The sequence below is a fragment of the Cetorhinus maximus genome, chromosome 10 (assembly GCF_964194155.1).
Source record: "Cetorhinus maximus chromosome 10, sCetMax3.hap1.1, whole genome shotgun sequence".
NCBI classification, from domain to species: domain Eukaryota; kingdom Metazoa; phylum Chordata; class Chondrichthyes; order Lamniformes; family Cetorhinidae; genus Cetorhinus; species Cetorhinus maximus.
Window position 1 is genome coordinate 16444661 of NC_135888.1, and position 22136 is coordinate 16466796.

The 22136-nt window shown below is 46.7% G+C and overlaps 1 protein-coding gene and 1 pseudogene across 1 annotated transcript in view; one reads left to right on the top strand and one right to left on the bottom strand.

Moving 5' to 3' along the window:
* The window catches only part of LOC144686126 (hemicentin-1-like), a 418005-nt gene that overhangs the window by 52327 nt on the left and 343542 nt on the right, over window positions 1-22136 (top strand). Inside the window, 6 exon segments of the mRNA XM_078551270.1 lie at window positions 10470-10641; window positions 11971-12077; window positions 12595-12715; window positions 17338-17601; window positions 19502-19646; window positions 21706-21827. Coding sequence (XP_078407396.1) covers window positions 10470-10641; window positions 11971-12077; window positions 12595-12715; window positions 17338-17601; window positions 19502-19646; window positions 21706-21827 — 931 coding nt within the window.
* LOC144686085 (acyl-coenzyme A thioesterase MBLAC2 pseudogene) lies at window positions 272-7646 on the bottom strand (annotated as a pseudogene).

Sequence of the window (22136 nt, forward strand, 5' to 3'; positions counted from 1 at the left end):
CCTCGATTTTCGATTTAGCGCGGCTGATAAGTTATTACTGTACATTAAGAAGTGCGCCAAAATTTAGCTTCAGTTCCATGCTTTCAGCTTTCACAGCTACTTGAATTTTAATAAAATAGTGACTGCTGAGCTCCCAGCCTCCCCCAGGCTGATAATATCCTTTCCTCCAGTGGCCAGCTAGGCCACATGGCCTTCACCTTGTATCCTCTGGCCCTCCAGCTGGAGCCTGGTCTCCTGCTGATCTCTGGCCTCCTGCTGACCTCCCACTTGCTCAACCAGTCACCATCGTCAGGCTATCCGCCAGAGACAGGGCCTGGTCCTTGGCCTGGTGCGCAGCCACACGCTCCTAGGGGTGCAGGCTGCCCGAGAGGTCAAAGTGGATGTGGGTGGCAATGGCGAGGAGCGGCCTGGAGCCAGCCAGGCCAGCCCGGTGCAGGTATTCGGGGCAGGCTGCTCAGCGGGGGCCACCGACTGACCAACATTTCGAGGGATTGACCCTTATTTCGACTGTTTGTCTCATGTCCCTTTTGTCCTGTATTTGGAGGACAGCCTGTGGGAGACTGAGCCTGGGAGTCTCAGTTGAGCGATTTGAGGTGGACTGCAAGTCAGCTCGCAGAGAGATGGTAATGCGACACTACGAGATAAATTGTATAGTTTTGGTTGCTTTAAACCACCACCACTCCTCATGCCAGAAACCACCCCCACCCCCCACCCCCCACTCCAACCCTTGCTCTCACCAGCACCCCTCCTGGCTCTTATGGTCACCAGCACCGCACCCAATTGCTCACCAGCACACCGCCCGCCCCCCTCCGAACACACCTCCCGGTTCCTCAGTCACTGTGTCCCTTATTTTACGTCATCAGATGTGGTCACCCTGCTGCTCAGGCCCAGGCCTGTGTCCACCACCAGGGTCTCCTGGTGCAAGCCCTGCAGCAGCCAGACGTTAGCCCAGTTCCCTGACTCAAAGAAACGCTCCCGGATCAGGTACAGGACGTCGGCCAGAACCGCTCCCAGTCCTGTTAAGAGTGTCTCCCCCCTCCTATGATGCAGCCTGCTTTGTGCTGGGTTGGTTCAGATGCCAGGTCTTTCTCTCTGGCCGCGCTTGCTGTGACCTGGTGTGGTTGCCGGGAGCAACGAGAAAGGCATGAGGCAGCGCTCTGTCCGCAGGAACCTTAACCAACCTTTTTACCTGTTTTCTCGTGGAAAAATGTTTTTGTTTAGCGTGCTTTACTTTAGCACACCATTTCTCCGGAGCACATGAGACACACTTATTGAGAGATAACTGTTTAGCTCAGTGTAGCTTTAGGGCTGAACATTTGCAGATTAAGTCACAGTGGGAGCTCCCCTGTTTCTCACTCTTTACAATTCCCCTCCAGTCAGGCTTGAAAGAGGAAAATCCCTCTGTTGGGTAGTAATGATTTCAAACTGGGAAGACCTCGGGCCTAGTGAGCCCACCTCACCACAGCACTCCCCTGCTCCTCTTCTAATAACCTGAAAGCTGATTTGCTGACTCAAGCCTGTCTACTTACTTCCTGATGTTGATTAAAGTTTTCTGTTCCATCACCCGTGCCAGTAAATCCATTCCATGTACTAATCACGCTTTTTTTTTTTAGAAACCGTGTTCCTCCTGATCCTCTTCCCTTTAGTCATTCATAATTTGTAAATCCTGTACACGGCAGAAATGCTCCCTTGGATGCAATTTTTAAAAAATTCTCCCTTGGGATGTAAGTTTCGCTGGCTGGACCAGCATTTATTGCCCATCCCTAATTGCCCTTGAGAAAGTGCTGGTGAGCTGCCTTCTTGAACCGCTGCAGTCCATGTGGTGTAGGTACACCCACAGTGCTGGTAGGGAGGGAGTTCCAGGATTTTGACCCGGCGACAGTGAAGGAACGGCAATATATTTCCAAGTCAGGATGGTGAGTGGCTTGGAGGGGAACTTGCAGGTGGTGGTGTTCCCATCTATCTGCTGCCCTTGTCCTTCTAGGTGGTAGAGGTCATGGGTTTAGAAGGTGCTGTCGAAGGAGGCTAGGCAAGTTATTGCAGTGCAGTTTTGTCTAAATCATTCATAATTTTTTAAATGCTTCCACCTTGTCTGCTTGATATTATGCTTCAAAGAATGAAAGGGCTCTGGGTAGTCTAACTTTCCTCAAATTTCTTTCCCTCAAGTTCTGGGATCTTCCCATGCACCCCATCCAATAACTGAATGCTTTTCTTGAAAGAGATCAAGACTGCACAGAGAAAACCAGTTGTGATCTTACCAGGATTAAATATATTTTTAAAATGACATTCCTGGATTTATATGTCATCCCAACATTTTATTTGATTTTTTTTTAACAGCCTAGGAATATGGTGCCGGTGTTTTTAGTGACCTGCCCACTAAAAACCCCCAGATCTCTCTCCTGCTCTGACCGATACCTCAAGTCAATGTTCCTATTTAGCACATAACCCACACCAATCTGCCAAGTCTCAGAGCCTTCCTTTCCACACATTGAATTACACCTCTTGCAAGTCATTCACCATTGCTTCCCTGTGTAGGACCATGAGGAGTGCATCGGAGCTGGCCTGGGCTGATTGAGCTGGGCTCCCATCAAGGTTTTCCCTGAGCTGCAGAGCTGAAGTTTGGAGCTTGTTGTGTAGGAAATACCAATAGTCAAATGACTCTAGGCTTCTTGTGGTACCTTGTGTGTTTAAACTCTGCGCCTCCATATTGTGAAATCTAGTCACCAAGTAATTAAAGGCAGGAGGCTTTTGCTGCCAGTGCCTTAATTCACAGCAAGTCCCGTTCCCCTATCACCCCTCTGCTTGTTGACTTACATTGGCTCCCGGTCATGCAATGTCTTGACTTTAAACTTCTCATCCTTGTTTTCAAATCCCCCCGTGGCCTTGTCCATCCCTTTCTCTGTAATTTCCTCCAGCCCCACAACCCTCTGCGGTATCTGTGCTCCTCTAATTCTGGCCTCTTGTGCGTTCCCAATCATAATCTCTCCACCATTGGTGGCCGTGCCTTCAGTTGCCCGGGTCCCAAGCTCTGGAATTCCCCGTCTACCCACCTCACCTCTTTCCTCCTTTTAAGGCGCACCTTAAGACCTTCCTCTTTGACTAAGCTATCGGTCACATGACTTAATATCTCCTTACATGGCTTGGTGTCATACTCTGTTTTGTAATGCTCCTGTGAAGCTTTTTGGGATATTTCACTCCTTTAAGGGTGCTATATAAATATAAGTTGTTGTTGTAAAAAGATCAGTGTCCAGAGCTGCCAGGAGTGGGGAGAAATTCTATGATTCTCATCGGGTTTGTCAGAATGATGCTTTGCCAGAATGGCTCAGCTTTTGGCCTTTTCATTACCAACGCAATACACTCGGAACCAATTTCCACTCATTGCAACTCCTGGGTGGCATTTGTTTCCAATTTCCCAAACTGACCAACCAAACATCCTGTGGACTCTCTGAATGAGACTGACAATTGGTGCAAAATTAGGGCCATCTCTGTTCTGTCAACACGGTAGCTGGGATGGTACCCAGAGGCCTTCCATAGCCAACCTTACATTAGCCAGCAGAGAGAGAGAGGAGGCAGTAACCTCATCAGGCTGAGCTGGATTTGAGCCCAGATTCAGGCTTGGGCTGATAAATGGCAAGTAACAGTCGTGCCACACCAGAGCCAGGCAATGACCATCTCCAACAAGAGAGAATCTAACTATCTCCCCTTGATGTGCAATGACATTTCCATCACTGAATCCCCCACTATCAACATCCTGGGGGTTACCATTGACCAGAAACTGAACTGGACAAGCCATTTAATACTGCGGCTACAAGAGCAGATCAGAGGCTAGGCATTCTGTGGAAAGTAACTCACCTCCTGACTCCCTAAAGCCTGTCCACCATCTACAATTCACAAGTCAGGAGTGTGATGGAATTTTCTCCACTTATCTGGATGAGTGCAGCTCCAACAACACTCAAGAAGCTGGACACCATCCAAGACAAGGCAGCCTGCTTGATTGGCACCACATCCACAAACACTCACTCCCTCCACCAACAACGCACAGTGACAGTAGTGTGTACCATCTACAAGATGCATTGCAACAACTCACTAAGGCTCCTTCCACAGCACCTTCCAAACCTGTGACTGCCACCATCTTGAAGGACAAGGGCAGCAGACACATGAGAACACCGCCACCTGGAACTTCCCCTCCAAGTCTCACACCATCCTGACTTGGAAATATATCACTGTTCCTTCACTGTCGCTGAGTCAAAATCCTGGAGCTCCCTCCCTACCAGCACTGTGGGTGTACCTACACCACATGGACTGCAGAAGCTCCAGAAGGCGGCTCACCACCACCTTCTCAAGGGCAATTAGGGCTGGGCAATAAATGCTGGGCCTAGCCAGCGATGCCCATGTCCTGTGAATGAATATTTTTAAAAATGTTAGAGATAAGAGGTCACCCAGTCCCTCACTGCCTCATAATTGATACTCTACATTATTACTGTGGACAGTTGTTTCATTGCACACAATCTTGTATGATGTATGTTGCAAGTTGCTTATTAATGTGCGCGCAGTTAAATTTTAGTCTGACATTGCTTATATTTTTCACGATACAGAAATCAGCATCAAATCCTCTTGCAATAATATCTAATGGGCTTGACATTCAGCCCCTTCCCTTAAAGGTTTTATTGCCTCGTGTATTCCACTCCACTGCCGAGATTATTACTTCAATGAGCCTTTGCATTTTAATGTGATTTCTCCAGGGACCATGTGTTTTAAGCTAAGTAATGATGCAGGAAGCTGGCCCAGAGCATGACTGTGTCAAATCTGCATGTTATTAGAAGTGATTCCTCAGCAGTATCAGGAATTTACAGAATGCTTTGTACAGTTTTCACAATACTGGCCCGGCAGTAAAACCACTGGGATCTAACTGGTTCTAACGATGGCAGAAGCTGAAGGTGATCTGGTTTTGCTCTTTAATACTGTGATTCTCTCCCCCCCCCCACCCCACTCCATGCGGTAGCGAAGGAGGCAACTCCTGCATGATGTACCCAAGAACGTAAGGAATAGGAGCAGGCCATTTAGCCCCTCTGGTATGAGATTATGGCTGATCTTCAACCCCAGCTTCTCTCTCCCGTCCTATCCACTTCCACTTCCACTCAGTGCCTTGTGCAAGCTGCCCACGTTCTTTGTCTGTGAATCTAGACTGTTGATGGGCTATTCACTCCTGGGGCCATCACAGATCAGCCTGCTTCTGTTATTGTGACGTCTGCACACACATCTTTCAGCCAGAGTCGGCAGTGATCACAATTGGCAGCTCTGATTCCTTTCTTACTTGCTCCGCTCCAGCAGCACTTTGACTGATTATCAGGCAAATCGGTGCAGACCAGGGATTGAGAAAAGAACCAGAGAGGAAATGAGAATTTCTTTTCATGCAGTGAATTATGATCTGGAATGCATTGCCTGAAAGCGTGCTGGACGTAGACTCAATATTAACTTTGCAGAAGGGGATTGGATAAATGCTTGAAGGGGAAAAGTTTGCAAGGGCTATGGGGCAGGAGCAGGGGAGTGGAACTAACTGAATAACTCTTTCAAGGAGCTGATGCAGGCTTGATGGGCCGAATGGCCTCCTTCTGCGCTGTATGATTCTATGAAGCTGGTCCTTGCCAGACTTCTGAGGCTCAGTACAGCACAAGATGGGGCATTTAATCACTGAAAATGGAGCGAGGAGGGGAGATAAACTCTCCATTCTGATGTCTCCCTACATGTTCCTATCTGTACTGAAGAACAGAACCTGTCAGAGGTTAATTTTAAGTATCACTTGCAGGGGCAGAGTGAAGCTGTTAATCCGTATTTCCCCATTTAATATCTGGTGGTGCTCCTGTTACTTTGTGCTGGTGATTGCTTGTGCAGGGAATTGGCAGCAGCAGCACTGTCAGAGTTACAGGCTCTGAGGCCAGACCAGACCAGCAAAGCCAGAAGGGAAGCAAGTTTACAGACTTCAACCAGCTGAGCTGGGGGGGAAGCTGGGCCCCCTGGTCGGTGTTGGGCTGAGTGAGTGATCTCAGTCTGGATGGTGATAGGAGTTGCCCAGAGGCAAATGCCCCTCCTCCAGGGTGCCAGGCAACACACTTTCCTTATATTCGTTCATGGGTTGTGGGCATCGCTGCCTAGGCCAGCATTTTCAGCGAGGCTTTTGATAAGGTCCCGCAATGGGAATAACGAAGGTAAGAGCCCATGGGATCCAAGGCAATTTGGCAAATTGGATCCAGAATTGGCTGAGTGGCAGGAAGCAGAGGGTGATGGTCGAGGGGTGTTTTTGTGACTAGATGCCTGTGTCTAATGAGGTTCCACAGGGATCGGTGTTGGGTGCCTTGCTGTTTGTGGTATAGATAAACGATTTAGACTTGAATGTAGGAGGGTTGATCAGTAAGTTCGCGGATGACACGAAAATTGGTGGGGTGGTAAATAATGAGAAGGATAGCCTTAGATTACATATGGATATAGACGGGCTGATCAGATGGGCTGATCAGTGGCAAATGGAATTTAATCCAGATAAGTGTGAGGTGATGCACTTGGACAGGACAAACAAGGCACGGGAACACATGATGAATGGTAGGGCCCTGGGAAGTACCGAGGATCAGAGGGACCTTGGTGTGCATGTTCACCGGTCCCTTAAGGTAGCGGGACAGGTAGATAAGGTGGTTAAGAAGGCATATGGTATACATGCCTTTATTAGCTGAGGCATAGAATATAAGAGCAGGGAGGTTATGCTGGAACTGTATAAAACACTGGTTAGGCCACAGCTAGAGTATTGCGTTCAGTTCTGGAATCCGCATTATAGGAAGGATGTGATTGCACTAGAGAGAGTGCAGAGGAGATTTACCAGGATGTTGCCTGGGCTGGAAAGTTTTAGTTATGAGGAGAGATTGGATAGACTGGGGTTATTTTCCCTGGAGCAGAGAGGATTGAGGGGGGACATGATTGAGGTGTATAAAATTATGAGGGGCAGAGATAGGAAGGAACTTTTCCCCTTGGTGGAGGGATCAATAACCAGGGGTCATAGATTTAAGGTAAGGGGCAGGAGGTTTATAGGGGATGTGAGGAAGGATTTTTTCACCCAGAGGGTGGTGGGAATCTGGAACTCACTGACTGCCTGAAAGGGTGGTAGAGGCAGAAACCCTCATAACATTTAAGAAGTATGGCTTACAAGGCTATGGGCCTAGTGCTGGAAAATGGGATTAGAATAGTTAGGTACTTGTTTGACTGGTGCAGACTTGATGGGCCAAAGGGCCTTTTTCTGTGCTGTAGACCTCTATGACTATATTATTTATTGCCCTTGTTCAGATGGTATGTCACATGTAGACCAGACAAGGGTGGCCGATTTCCTTCCCTAAAGGGGAGGGGCATTAGGACATGGGTTTTTACAACAATCGGCATGGTCATCGTCAGACTTAATTCCAGATTTTTATTGAATCAAATTTCACCATCTGCCTTGGTGGGAATTGAACCCAGGTCCCCAGAGCATTACCGCATTACCCTGGGTCTCTGGAATACTAGTGCAGTGACAATACCACTATGCCACCACCTCTGTAGAAGCTGGGGACAGAATCTGCCTCAGTCCCCTTCTCCCCTCACTCACCATGGCCATGTAGCCAGCGACGCATTGTCTAAGCAGATTTGTGAGGAATAGTTGCTTTTACGAGGTTTCCAGTTATCACAGAGCACTGAGCAGAGAAGGTGTCAACAACTTTAAGGGCTCGGGGGAGGGGGTGAAGGGTTTAAATTTAAAAAAAGGGAAAAAGAGCAGTCAATTAATTTCAACTTGGATAAAGGTGAGGTGGTACGTTTTGTTAGGAGGATTAAGGAGGCAACATACTCCTTGAAAGATTAGTTTAAATGGGCAGCGCAGTAAAAGTATCTGGGACTACAGATTCACGTTGTATGTAGCCAGGCAGATCACAGATCAGAAAAACTACAAAGCACAGAGACGGTGGTTCCACTTGTCAGCGAGTCCAAAACCAAGGTCATAAACATCAGATTATTACTAATGAATCCAGTAAAAAATTCAAGAGACATCTCTTTACCCAGAGAGTGGCGAGAATGTGGAACTCACTACCACAGGAGTGGTTGAGGTGAATAATATAGATGCCTTTAAGGGGAAGCTAGATAAACACATGAGGGAGAAAGGAATAGAAAGATCTAGTGATAGGGGTGGTAGGGTGAGACAAAGCAGGAGCGGGAGGAGGTTTATGTGGAGCATTAACACTGGCCTGGACCAGTTGGATGGAATGGCCTGTTTCTGTGCTGTGCATTCTACGCAACATTAGAAACATAAAAGTCTGAAAGACATATATTTGATGTGTCTGTTGCCTCAGTTAAGATAGTGATTAATGGATTCCTTTAAAGGTATGTTGACGTGACATTCTTTAAGCATGAGACCATGTCCAAACCCCCTGTCAGAGTTGTAAAGAGCCAGGCATCTCATTACGCTTTCGTTTATGGAGTTGAAGCTGTGCAGCCATTGTTTCAGCTGGCATTAGGTCCATTCGATGATCTCACCACATTTACAAAGTACATTTTTTTGGTTTGCTGACTTTTCAACTATAGATGTGACTCTTAAAAATAAATAGATAAATCCGCTCCGTGTAATTGAGATGAGGAACTCAATTATACTTATTTATTTTTCACATTTTTGTGGATATTTTCTTAGCCCCTTGTCATGAGTGGGGTAAAAATGGGTTCAAAAGGCAGTCTGATACTTTTCTGGAGATAAATGGGAATGGATTGTTAAAGTAAATTTGGGCCTTTTAGGCTCCGAAGGTTGCTTCAGTACGTTGTGCTATCGATGGCACATCTTTGCCTATTGTACTCCAAAACTGGCTGAATGGAATGAGTGGAGCAGCACCAAGGAAGATTCCTCCAATTCCGCTCCCCTCCCCCACCATCTCCCATGAAGAAGGTTGTGGGTTCTGAAAGGCTCCCCTGGTGGTTGTGGTTGGTAACTCATCATATACGACAACATGTGGCACTGAATTTTCCTGTTCCTGCGAGGCGGGTTAGAAGGCTGGACCAGGAACAAAGCTGGAAAATAGTGTGTGGGATCGGCTACCCGAGGCATCCCCGCCTCCGAGCGACCTTGCCGATAGGATGGGGTCAATGCGACGGCAATTAGGCTCATCGATAGGCGAATTGGAAGAAAAATGCCAGCCCTGCTGGGATCTTCCCAACTGCGGCCAGGCCCTCCACGGAGGCCGGAGCCCAGCACTTAACCGGAGGCGGCCCCCTGGCAGCTGGCCAGGGGCTCATTAATGCCCCCTCTCCATCCGGATGGGATGGCCACTGCCAAGGCTGCAGACTGTCCATTTGGAGAAGTTCTTCCCCCTCCACATGGATGACCTGATAGCTGTGACCCTGCGCGATTTTTTAAAACTCAATCACAATGATGCAGACAGTGCCTCCATTTTGAGATGCCCTTGCGATCTCGACACGAGAAGGCACGAAATAGGAGTAGGAGCAGACCATTCAGCCCATCGAGCCCGCTCCACCATTCAATATGATCATAGCTGATCTTGGGCTTCAACTCCACTTTCCTGCTCATCCCCCATCTCCCTTAATTTCTTGAGAGACCAAAAATCTGTCTATCCCAGCCTTAAACGTGTTCAACGATGGAGCATCTACAACCCTCTGGGATGGGGAATTCCAAAGATTTCTCCTGCCGGTTACAGCAGTTCCCACCTCTTCCCTAATTGGACGAGCTCCGGAGGGCGGCTTGGTAATTGGTTGCCTCCGGGAAGGCTGCGACTGAGGTCCTGCCACCCCTACTTCCGGTTTCCCAACCCACAACAAGAGGCCGATGTCAGGATTACAACCCAACTGGGAAAACCCAGCGCCTGCTGTGCACCCTTGTGGTTCACCACTCTCTGCACCAATTGAAACGATAAATCCTGCTCACACCACAGAGATGGGGGACGCTGGGAATATTTGCGCTAGTGCAGAGCGGGGGTGGGGGTGTCTCATGCCTCTGTGGTGAATGCCTCTAGGCACTGTGCTAATATGACAAGTGCACTAAGTTCGAGCACCTTGAGCAATTTATGGATAATCACCCCACTGAGCACCCCTTCTGAGCCAAGTTAACGCAAAGCTGCCGATTTCCTCCTTGCGCACATAGAGTGTGGTAGGGCGAATCACGCCTTAATTGAAGAGTCCAGTGAGCTCTGACTGGAAGTCATCAAATGTATGGCTGTTGAATGAGGACCAGATCAGGCTCAGCTGTGATGGTTCCAGCAGTTGAATAGCCTCTCCACGCTCTGTGTTTTCTCATCAGTGAGGCAAGGCAAGTGATGAATGGGCACCTGTTAAACTTCATTCTGCGCTTTGAGGGGAAATTAAGGGAGAATTGAGGAGGGGTGGTGGAAGATAATTGGGTAAGGTAAGCTGTGAGGTTACAATGCTGGTTTTCTTACAGTGCTGACTTTCTTTTGGTCCAGGTGCTGAAATGGGTTGAAAAAACTATCCAGGCCTCTAAAGTCCATCTGCTGTCCACCAATCACAAGGACAGGGAGGAGCATCTCTGGCTGGTGCCCTTTGACCCTAACCTAAAAGAGGTCACCATTTCCCTCAGTGGCCCCGCACCAGCCATAGAAATTCGGGACCCTTCAGGTAAGGTCTAAGAGGATAACTATTCCTGTTAGGTTAACGCGGACCTGTTTTTGGATTATTTACTTGTCCAATAAGAGAGATTGGGGTTGGAGAATTGAATGATCCAGCAGGATAAACAGTAACTTTATGGATCTCTGGAGTCTAGATTTGAACCCAACCCACACAACTGGGGTTAAAGTATTCCCTGACTGTCTATTTAATTTGTTCTTGCGATGAGAGTGCCACTGGCAAGAGGAGCATTTATTGTCCATCTCTAATTGCCCTTGCGGAGCTGGTGGTGAGCCACATTCTTGAACTGCTCTAGGCCACATGGTGTGCAGACACTTAGTGTTGCTCAGGAAGGAGTTCCAGATTTTTGCAGTGCATCTTGGAGATGGTGCACACTGCAGCCTGGGTGGAAGAGGGAGTGAATGCTTAAGGTGGTAGCTGGGGTGCCAATCAAGCTGGCTGCTTTGTCCTGAATGGTGTTGAGTTTCTTGAGTGTTGTGGGAGTTGCACTGATCCACGCAAACGGAGAATGTTCCATCACATTCCTGACTTGTGCCTTGTGGGTGGTACACTTGTGTGGTGCGAATGTTACTTGCCACATCAGCCCAAGTCTGAATTTTGTTCACACCTTGCTGCGTGTGGGCATAGACTGCTTCAGTATCTGAGGAGTTGCGAACTGAAGTCGTTTATAAGGATTCTACTTATAAAGAGGTTGATCATTTTCATGTTAAATCCTGGTGAGCAAGAACCAATAGAACAAAATTACCTTTAAGTCAGGGCTAAAGTCCCATGCCCACTCAATTTATAAGCATTGCTGATGTGGGAAATGGAATTATTTCCAATGGAACAGGAGTGGGTCATCTAAGATTGCACGAAGGCACATTCTCCAGACAATTTAAAGATAAATTTTGCATTGTTTCAGCACATTCTTCAGACAGTTTAAGGATAAATTTTCCATTGTTTCAGCTTGTTCATTAACTGACCTGTGGTCGATTAGTGCAATTGAATGTTCCCTTTGGATGGTTGAACCTTCTCATTCATGTTTTTAAAGCACCTACTCCAGGATTTTGTAACTTCCAGTTGTTGACTCATATATTGTTACTTATTCTTTATGATGGTGAAACAGCCTTCAGGCTTTTCATTTTTCAATGTCCGTTTATTATTGATTTTCCTTGTCTATTAGCCTCAAAAACTGATGTTATTGGGCTGCCTCTTGCCAATTTGATTTCGAGAGATGAGATGGTGCTTGTTCCAAACCCCTTTGTTTATCCACCAGCATCATGTTTTGGAAGCAGTGTTAATTCTGTTCAGACAATGACCTTCGAGTTGGCTTTCTTCCAGGCCGGTTCATGTGGAGAGGGTTGGGTTTGAATGAACTGTTGAATATTCCAAATTCAGCTCGAGTTGTCAATGTGAAAAATCCATGGCCTGGAATGTGGACAATCAAGGTGAGGACTACATCTGTGTTATGTTGATATCACCATGGTCAATGTTATTTTGAATTTCCCTCTCTTGTTCCTAATACATTTCAAGTACATCATCCTATCTTCTCAATGCATCCACCTTGTATAGAAACGAACACATACCACACCATCTAATTCACTCTTGAGGGCTTCCAAGCTTGGATCTCCTTGACATCCCCACTTCTCCACTCCTCCAATCTGTAGCCTCGCTAAACTCTTGTTATCTCCCATCAGCTATTTCCAGATTTATGCCAGTTGCTCTCCATCTCTTTCAGTTTTGATGGTGTCGTGCACTATGTCCATTAGCTCTTTTCCCTGGCCTACCTGTATAAACACAACCTGGGTTGATTTGTTTAATGCTGTCTCTGCTCTTGTACAGGCATAAGCATGTGCTTAGTCTGCCTCATGTGTGGCTAGGCACAGGAAAGGGCTAATCTAAGTCATGATAGTTTACTCATTATATCCACCGGGATGGTGATGACCAAAGTTTGTTTCCTTCAAGCTCCGCAGCACTGGACGCCACTCTGCTCGGATCACAGGAGTCAGTAGCATTGATTTTCAGGCTGGATTTTCCACAAAACCTACCTCAGACTTCTGGAAAACAAGCGAGCGTCCAATTCAAGGTAGATAAACTGAAACGTTGTTCCCCGAACAAGGGCTCAAACCCACTGTTATATATTGTTGTATTATCTGTAAATATCTGTAAAGAACTAGGAGCTAATTAGCTAGGAACTAATATATTATGTATAAGTGTTCCAGGGGTCCACACATTTCACGGCTGCACTAGAGGCTCCTGTGAAGTGAAACAGAACCAGTTCAATCCGGTCCTTCTATTGTACCAGACAGCATGGCAAAATTAAACATAGAGTTTCTGATCTTTCCAAGCTTAAAGTGTGATTATTAATAACAACTGGGAACCAAAAGACAACAAGAAATCGTAGCACCCACACTTGTCAGTTATTGCATAGGATTGCATAGAATTTACAGCACAGAAACAGGCCATTTGGCCCAGAAGGTCTGTACTAGTGTTTATGCTCCATTCAAGTCTCTTCCCACTCCTCTTCATCAAGCATAATTTTCTATTCATTTCTCTCTCATGTGTACCTAGCTTCACCCATAAATAGATCCACTCTGGATTTTAACTTGTGATATATGACATGGATAATGAAGATGTTGGTGTGAAATTTTAGTTGCGGAATTAAAAGGAGTTAAGTGTTTAAAAATATAATGTATTAATCCGGCAATACAATTACTGATCAAATAGCGAGCGAAAGAATATCATCTGATACATAAATTACTAATATCACATAGAGCAATCCTGCAGGGAAGTTCAAGTGGAGACTGATGGTATCAAATGCTCAGCAGCTCAGTTGGAGCATGGTTGTGGGAGATCTCTCTGTCTTTGAAAGAGCAAGTTTTCATGCATTCTCTTCCCAGTAATATTCTTCTGTTGGAACCTTGCAATCTATGGGAATCAGTCATCGGTACATTCAGTTTTTTAAAAATTCTTTCTTGAGATGTTGAATGTCGCTGGCAACCTCTAATTATTCTTGAGAAGGTGGTGGTGAGCTGCCTTCTTGAACCGCGGCTGTCCCTGTGGTGTAGGTACACCCACAGTGCTGTTAGGGTTTGGGGGGGTAGTTCCAGGATTTTGACCCAGTGACAGTGAAGGGACGGTGATATAGTTCCAAGTCAGGATGGTGAACAACACCCATTGCAATGTGGGACCGGCAGAGTGGTCTTCCTGGGGTGTCAGGGAGAGGTTTTGACTGCAATCATTCCTCAGGAGATCGATATGTCCTTTTAATGTCCAGAACCCCTCGCAAATTTACAAGACCTTGTGTCCAAGTGTTTTTATTTTGAGTGTTTGTCCAGAATCAACGCCCATCACTGGTGAAGCTCTGGTGGAGGAGGATATGACTTCGGCACCAGTAGGTGAGCTGGGGGAGAGAGTGTGGAAACTTTGGGTTTTCTTACTGAGAGCACAAAACAAACTGCTGGAAGTGCACCTGAGGTCAGTCAGCGCCTGAAGGAAAACAATGGGTTCACGTTTCGGGTTGAACTCTTCATTAGGAAAGGCACAAAGCTGAACATCCACCTTCAACTGCAGGAAACCCACCCAAAAGGTTGTCGCACCAGTGAGAGAGAGAGGCCTCTGATAAATCAGATAAACCAAGCAGCACAGAAATTGGCTAAAGTGAACTCTCCAAACACAGAATTATTGGGGGCGATTTTCAAATGCTGGCCCCCCCCCTCCTTTCCTTACCTGAAAAATGAGTGGGTGATGGTTCAAAGTGGGAGGGGAGAGAGGGAGACTGGCCAACTGGTGACTTTTCGTCTGATTGGGCGATAGAGGATGTCTCTTTGGGGTGGTGGTGGTGGTGAGTCTTAATGGTCGATGGGGAGCTGGGCAAGTTCCTGGTTGCAGGGCTCTCTTGATCTACTGACTTTGCTCACTATTGGAACCTGGGGCACGGAGATTGTTACTGGACTCTTGGTTCCAAATGATCCTTTAACCCAATGCCCCAACAGGCAAGGTAACCCTGGCTGGGCTAACAGTGGCAAGACTTCCTTGGCATTGGTAAAATGCATGGCTTTAGTTGGTTGAACACCTGCTGTGCTCCTGTGCACACTTGTTGACTCCATTCCTCAGTTCAGCTCCTTCTGAGCCTGAAATGTAAGTGGGATGTGCCCCTACAGGAAGGGAATGGCCTGGCAGTGTCAAGCAAACTGTGGTCCTCTGTGGGCTTCTCAATAGTTTGGTTCACTGACTTTCGAATACGGTGATGGGTTTGCGTGTGTGCCTGGCACCCAAACTAAACCTGGTGCAGAACTTAGAGGGCACAGGCTAAAATCCACTCCTATTTCAAACTGAGTCAATTAATGAATTAACTAATTATTCAAAAAGATTCCAGCCATTTAATCCTGGGGCCAGGTTCTGTACGAATATTTTGGAATCCCAAAGAGGAATTTAAACAAATCCCAAGTATTTATCTCTCTTGACATCTCCATTATTTGAATTGGCTCCCTTGCATTCAGAGACTACATCCCTCCAGTTTCAGTAACAGAGAAACCATTGTGTTCTGTGGAGACTTTAACTATCTCCTGTACCGATTCCCATAAATCACCCCCACCCCTGTCCCAATAACTAGATATTTACCCGATTCTTTTTGGTGGAGTTTGCTGACTCATTTCGCTGGGTGTCTGTTTCAATTGCCACTGAACAAAAAATATTTGCATCCATGCAGTGACTTTAATGTTGTAAAACTTAAGAAATAGGACCAGGAGTAGACCCTTTGGCCCTGAGAGCATGCTCTACCATTCAATAGGATCATAATTGATCCTCCGCTTCAACTCCATTTCTACCTCTAAGGGACCAATGTTTACTTTAGCTACTCTCCTCCTCGTAAAAGCACTTACAATCTGTTTTTATATTCCTGGCTAGCTTACTCTCAATATTCTAATTCTTCCCTTTTTATCTACTTTTTGCTTGCCATCTGCTGCTTTCTAAAACACTCCCAAGCCTCAGACTTGCTACTATTTGTTGCAACATTATATGCCCCTTCTTTTAATCTAATACCATCCTTAACTTCCGTGATAAGCCAGGGATGGGGCTATTCTTGCTGAGTTTTTTGTTTCTTAATGGATTATATTTTTGTTGAACATTTTGAATCATTTCTTTAAATGTTTCTGTTGTAGGGTGGTGGAGTTGTACAATTAGTAATAGAGTTGAACAGCAGATACTTCTTAAGTGGAAACTTTAAATTTATTTACAACATACTCAGCAGCAACTACACACAGGCTTTCAACTCCAATTCTATCTCTACACTGACTGCTAAGGTAGCCCACGCTACTCTCCTATTGGTTACTACAGATCATGTGATCTTCTCTAACAAGTATTATTCTTAACGGTACATTACACACTAAATAAAACCATAATTACTACAGTTTCCCACTGGTTATTAACTACCATATCTTTTAGTTCATTAACCCAATCAGCCTTAGCCAGTACTCCCTTCATTCTTTTTTTATTCTTTCACACGGACATAGGCATTGCTGGCTAGGCCAGCATTTTCATTGCCCATCCCTAATTGCCCATGAGAAGGTGGTGGTGAACTGCCTTCTTGAACCGCTGCAGTCCATTGTAGTCTAGGTACACCCTCAGTGCTGTTAAGGAGAGAGTTCCAGGATTTTGACCCAGCGGCAGTGAAGGAAAAGTGATATATTTCCAAGTCAGGATGGTGAGTGACTTGGAGGGGAACTTGCAGGTGGTGGTGTTCCCATGTGTCTGCTGCCCTTGTCCTTCTAGATGGCAGAGGTTGCGGGTTTGGAAGGTGCTGTCGAAGGAGCTTTGGTGAGTTTCTGCAGTGCATCTTGTAGATGGTACACACTGCTACCACTCTGTGTTGGTGGTGGAGGGAGTGAATGAAAGTGGCGGATGGGGTGTTAATCAAGCGAGCTGCTTTGTTCTGGATAATGTCGAGCTTCTTGAGTGTTGTTACAGCTGCACACGTCCAGGCATTCATTGCTACATAACTGACTTTTTTTAAGTTTAAGATTTTTGTTTGGGACTGGAATATTTCACCTTCAAACTTTATATATAATTCAAGTGTATGGTGATCACTTTCTCCCAGAGGATCTTTCCCTGTGAGATCACTAATTAAACCTGCATTGCAAGACAGTTGACCAGGGCATTACAAAGTAAGGTCTGACACATCAGAAGATACTAGGACAGATGATCAAAATGTACAATATGATATTTCTTTCTGACCCCTCATTTTGCTTATGGATTCGTAAGGTCGGAGGTATTAGTAAAATTCTTAGACCAAAAGAATTCTGCTGACCAAGATCAGGATGAGACAGTTCGAATTTCTTGGGCACATAATAAGGAATCCTGATTTAGAAAGTCTGATTCTGATGGGAAAGATCGATGGTAAAAGAGATTGAGGTAGACAAAGAATGATGTTTTTTAAAGAGACTCACAAACTAAATGAATATACCAGCAACAAAGATGATCCATGCCTCGGGGGCAAGATTAACATGGAGGTCCATGGTCGCCAATGCCTTCTTAGGGGATGGTACCTGAAGAGAGAGAGAGACATCTCTAACTGACTTTGCAAATTTTCTAGCATTATCGTGTTGACTAAATTTGAACTTCGTGACTTTTTGATCATTTACAGATTGTTCTTTGCAGCACCTCCTCACTCTTGTTCTCGGGAAATTCCTGTGTTCTCTTCTGTTCCAGGGATCCCAACCCATGTATTGTTGAACTGCTCAGGCCTGCATCCTCCAGGGCAGCTGGAGCGCTTGGAGCTCCTCAACACCTCAGGGGAGACTCTGATGAGCCTGCCCGTTAGGCCACATTCCAGCCACAACACAAACAGCGTGTGGAAAGTTCCGGAATTCATGCCACCCAACGAAAGCTTCTTCCTGAAGGTTACAGGATACGATAGGGGAGGCTATCGTTTTCAGCGCCTGTCCAGCGTCTCCTACACAAACCTGGTCCCTGGTGAGAGAACTCGTTGTGTTTACATAGCGTCTTGCATGACCTCAGGATGTCCCAAAAGCACTTTACAGTTAGTGAAATACTTTCTTGAAGCAGTGTCACTGTTGTCATGTGGGAAGTTTGGCAGTCGAATTGTGCACAGCAAGCTCCCGCAAACAGCAATGATAAAATGACCAGTTAATGGTTGATGTTAGTTGAGGGATAAATAATGACCAGGACACCTTGGAGAGCTCCCCTGCTTTGCTTCAGGATAGTGTCATGGGAACTTGTAAATCTGCAAGGACAGACAATGCCTCGGTTTACTTAAAACCCACGACAATCTGATTCCGAGGTGAAATGACACCACTCATTGGCTTGTTTTTTTATTTTCATGGGCATTTCATGTCTCTGGCATTTGTTGCCCACCCCTTAATTGCCCTTGAACTGAGTGGCTTGCTAGGCCATTTCAATGGGCAGTTAAGAGTCAACCAACGGACGTTCATCACAATAATCCCTGGAATGATGGGATTGTCTCATGAGGAGAGATTGAGGAAACTGGGCCTAGAGTTTCGAAGAATGAGAGGTGATCTCATTGAAACTTAGAAAATTCTTACACAGGGTGTGACAGGGTAGGTGTAGACAGGATTTTTCCCCTGGCTGGTGAGTCTAGAACCAGGGGACACAGTCCCAGAATAAGGGGCAGTCATTTAAGACTTGAGATGAGGAGGAATTTCTTCACCCAGAAGGAGGTGAATCCTTGGAATTCTCTACCCCAGAGGGCTGTGGAAGCTCAATCATCGAGCATGTTCAAGACAGAAATCGATAGATTTCTGGAGACGAATGACATCAAGGGATATGGAGGTAGTGGGGGAAAATGGCATAAGTGTAGATGATCAGCCATGATCTGTTTGAAAGGCAGAGCAGGCTCGATGGGTTGAATGGCCTATGCTGCTCCTACATTCCTAACCACATTGCTGTGGGTCTAGAGTCACATGTAGGCCAGACCAGGTAAGGATGGCAGATTTCCTTCCCTCATGGACATTAGTGAACCAGATGGGTTTTTAATCAATGTCATGGTCACAATCACTGAGATTCACTTTATATTCCAGATCTATTAATTGAATTTAAATTCCCATGGTGGGATTTGAACCCATGTCCCCAGAGCATTAGCCTGAGCCTCTGGGGTTGCTAGTCCAATGACATTACCACTGTCTTCTCCTTAAATGGGGATGCACCTCCATTGTTTAGGCCTGTACACAAAGAGTGGCCACTGGGGTGAGGTACCACGGGGAGCCCAAAACCTTGGAACTTTACCCTAACAAGAGCCAAAACTTTAAATTGTGAAGATAAAGCCAAATGGTATATTCCAGCTCACCGAGGGGGTGTGAGGGGGCCGGGGGGTGAGTGGGGGTGGATAGGGTGTGGGGAGCAACAGGGAGAAGCAGGAAAACTTGGAAAAACTTATTGTTGCTACTGAAATCTTCTTATTTTAAATTCGTACTTGGGTTGTGAGCGTCATTGGCAAGGTCAGCATTTATTGCCTGTTCCTATTTGCCCCTGAGCCGGTTGGCAGTGAGCTGCCTACAACTGAGTGGCTTGCTAGGCCCTTTCAGGGGGCAGTTAAGAGTCAACCACATTGCTGTGGGTCTGGAGTCACGTGTAGGCCGAGGCAGGGGAAGAACAGCAGATTTCCTTCCCTGAAGGACATTAGAGAACCACATTGGTTTTTATGACAATCCAGAGGTTTCCTGATCGTTATTAATGAGATTAGCTTTTTAATCCAGACTTAATAATTAATTGAATGTAAGTTGCTCAAGGTGCCGTGATGGGACTCGAACCCTTGTCTCTGGATCATTAGTCTGGGCCTCTGGATGGCTCGTTGAGTAACATTTCCGTGTTAAAATGTTTGTGTGTCTGTTTTTAGGGCCTCCAGTGGTGAGTGTGCCCAGTCAGACTCACGGTTACTACATGCAGCCCGTGTCGATTCAGTGTTCAGTGAAGAGTCTGATTCCGTTCACACTGCGAATCATCAGGAATGGGACCAGATTTGAGCCAGACCGCCTGTTTCTGTGAGTAGCTGTGGAAAGAACGTGGAGTGGCGGACAGCGGGAGTCAGTCGTGAACTGTAATTATCTTCTCCTGGTCTTCTACCTCACACTGGGCTACAGTGCCACCCCCCCACCATACACCACCCTCCGGCAGAGCACCCCCAGCGGTGGTTTGCTCCGCATTGAGTCTAAATGATGAATGTTGGGAGGCTATTTGGCTTTGGGGGACCTTGCAGCAGCACCCAACCCGATCCTGTTCTCACTCGATATCTCCACCCGCCCTTCCCAACAAAAAAATCAGTGACGTCGATCAGGAGTGGGCGCCCTGGCTTATGACAAAGCATAGAGGGCACAGTCACAGGCCATTCAGCCCATCCAGTCCATTCTGGATGGACTCCACTTGAGCCTCCTCCCATCTTTTCCCATCTAAACCTATCATCGTAACCCTCTATTCCCATCTCCCTCATATGTTTGTCCGGCTTCCCCTTAAACACGTCAATATTATTCTCCTCAGCCACTCCCTGTGTCAGGGAGCCACACGTTCTCACCACCCTTTGGGCAAAGAGGTTTCTTCTGAATTCCCAACTGGATTTCTTGGTGACGATTGTATATTAATGGCCTCTGGTTATACTCTTCCCCACAAGAGGAAACATTCTCTCTGTATCCTCTCTATCCAAACCTGCCATCAGTTTGAAGACGTCTATTAGATCACCCCTCAGCTGCCCCTTTTTTCAAGGAAAAGAGGCCCAGCCTGTGGATCTTTCCCTGCTATGTCTCCCCTTGCATTCCTGGGATCACCCTTGTAAATCTTCCCTGCGCCCTCTCCAGTGCCTCTTTTATAATACGGCGACCAGAACGGCACACTGTGCTCCGGGTGCCGTCTAATCTAGGGTTCGACACAGGGTTTAGCACAACTTCCCTAACTCTCCCAACGGGCGCTGGGGCTCTGTCCGTGCCCTGGCCTGAGGGTTGCGAAGGCCGGGGCAGAGCTGGGATCTTCCTGACCTGAAAGCTGCCGGCTGAGCAAGAAGGTCAGTCACGTGTTTTTATCAGAGGTCCAGAGATGGACGAAATTTTGGAGCTTTTTTTTTTGTGCTGAAGCTCCTCACCCTAACGTGTGGGAAAGGCAGTCTCCCACGTTATTGGTTCCACTTTGCTCAGTGTGTCAGAGGAAGGTAGCGGGGTGGAGGCAAAGCCATTTCTCACAGGGCCGAAGTGGAAGCCAATAACTTAGCCACTCAACAACAACAACAACAAGCTGCATTTATAAAGCCCTTTCCACATAGTAACTCATCTTCACCGGAGTCCTGTCAAACAAAATTTTGACAATGGAGGAGGTACTCAGACAGGTGGCCAAAAACTTGATCAGAGAAGCAGGTTTTAAGGAGCCCCAGAAGGATGGAGGGAGCAGTAGGGAGGTGGAGAGGTTCAGGGGAGGAATTCCAGAGCTTAGGGCCCAGGCAGCTAAAGGAAAAGCTGCCAATGCCGGAGCGATGGGAATCGGGGATACGCAAGACCAGGATTGGAGGGGTGCAGAGATCGTGTGACACCTCCTGGTGCTTGCCTTCGATCTTCATCGGCAGAAGGCTGATAGCAGATTGGTGCTGAGCAGTCACCAGCTGAGTTCACCGTGTGGTCAGTCCTCTTTATCCCTTTACAAATACATAGCCACTGATGACTGTGGGTGCAGCCTTCATTTGGGTGCGGGTTCTTCATCGGCCACCTAAGCAGAAGGTGGGAAAACTCTGTAGGCCGCATGCCTGCATATCCTTGGGATTGGTTACATAAAATGCATCTGTGAAACCCAAACGAACAAGGGGCATAAACTGGAAAAACAGCAACAAGGTAGGTTTTGAGGCAATGGAGTGCCAAAGTTGAAATGGCTCATTGAGTACCTCTAGTGGCAGAAAGCTAGTACTGCAGCTGAGAGAGCAGAGCCTTCCTTCAAACAGCGGACTCTTCACCAAGTGGTTACTTGCCCGTTTGACCCTTCACGATACGGTGTGACAATTGGCGCAGCGCGGATCTGCTTTGTGATTGTGGGTCTCGGGTACCTGATTGCTGAATTCTCCCTTTTCAGAGACGCGGTGAATACTACATGGCAGATCCCGAGTGTCTCTGGGGCCGATGAAGGTTTTTATGACTGTGTGGCTATCAGTAACTCGGGCACAGGCATAGCTCGGACATTCTTGGTTGTTACCGGTAAGTAAGTCGGGGAGGCTCTCGTTCGGACGCTGATGCAATTGAAAATTTCTGCCCCCCGCCAATCGGTGGGCATCGTCATGGGAAAATTTGGAGAGCTGTTCAAAGTCAATGGCTCCCCAAATTTTCCTGCCCCGCCTGTAATGATGCTCATCGACAGTGGGGCCGGAAAATCCCGGCCTCCGTTTTTTTGCACAAATATTCCAGTTTATCTACATTCCCAGCACAAACACAGGAACAGCACGAGATGCAGAAATGACTGGTAACTTTTTTATATATATAAGAGGTGGAGGAGGTGAGATTGCTGCT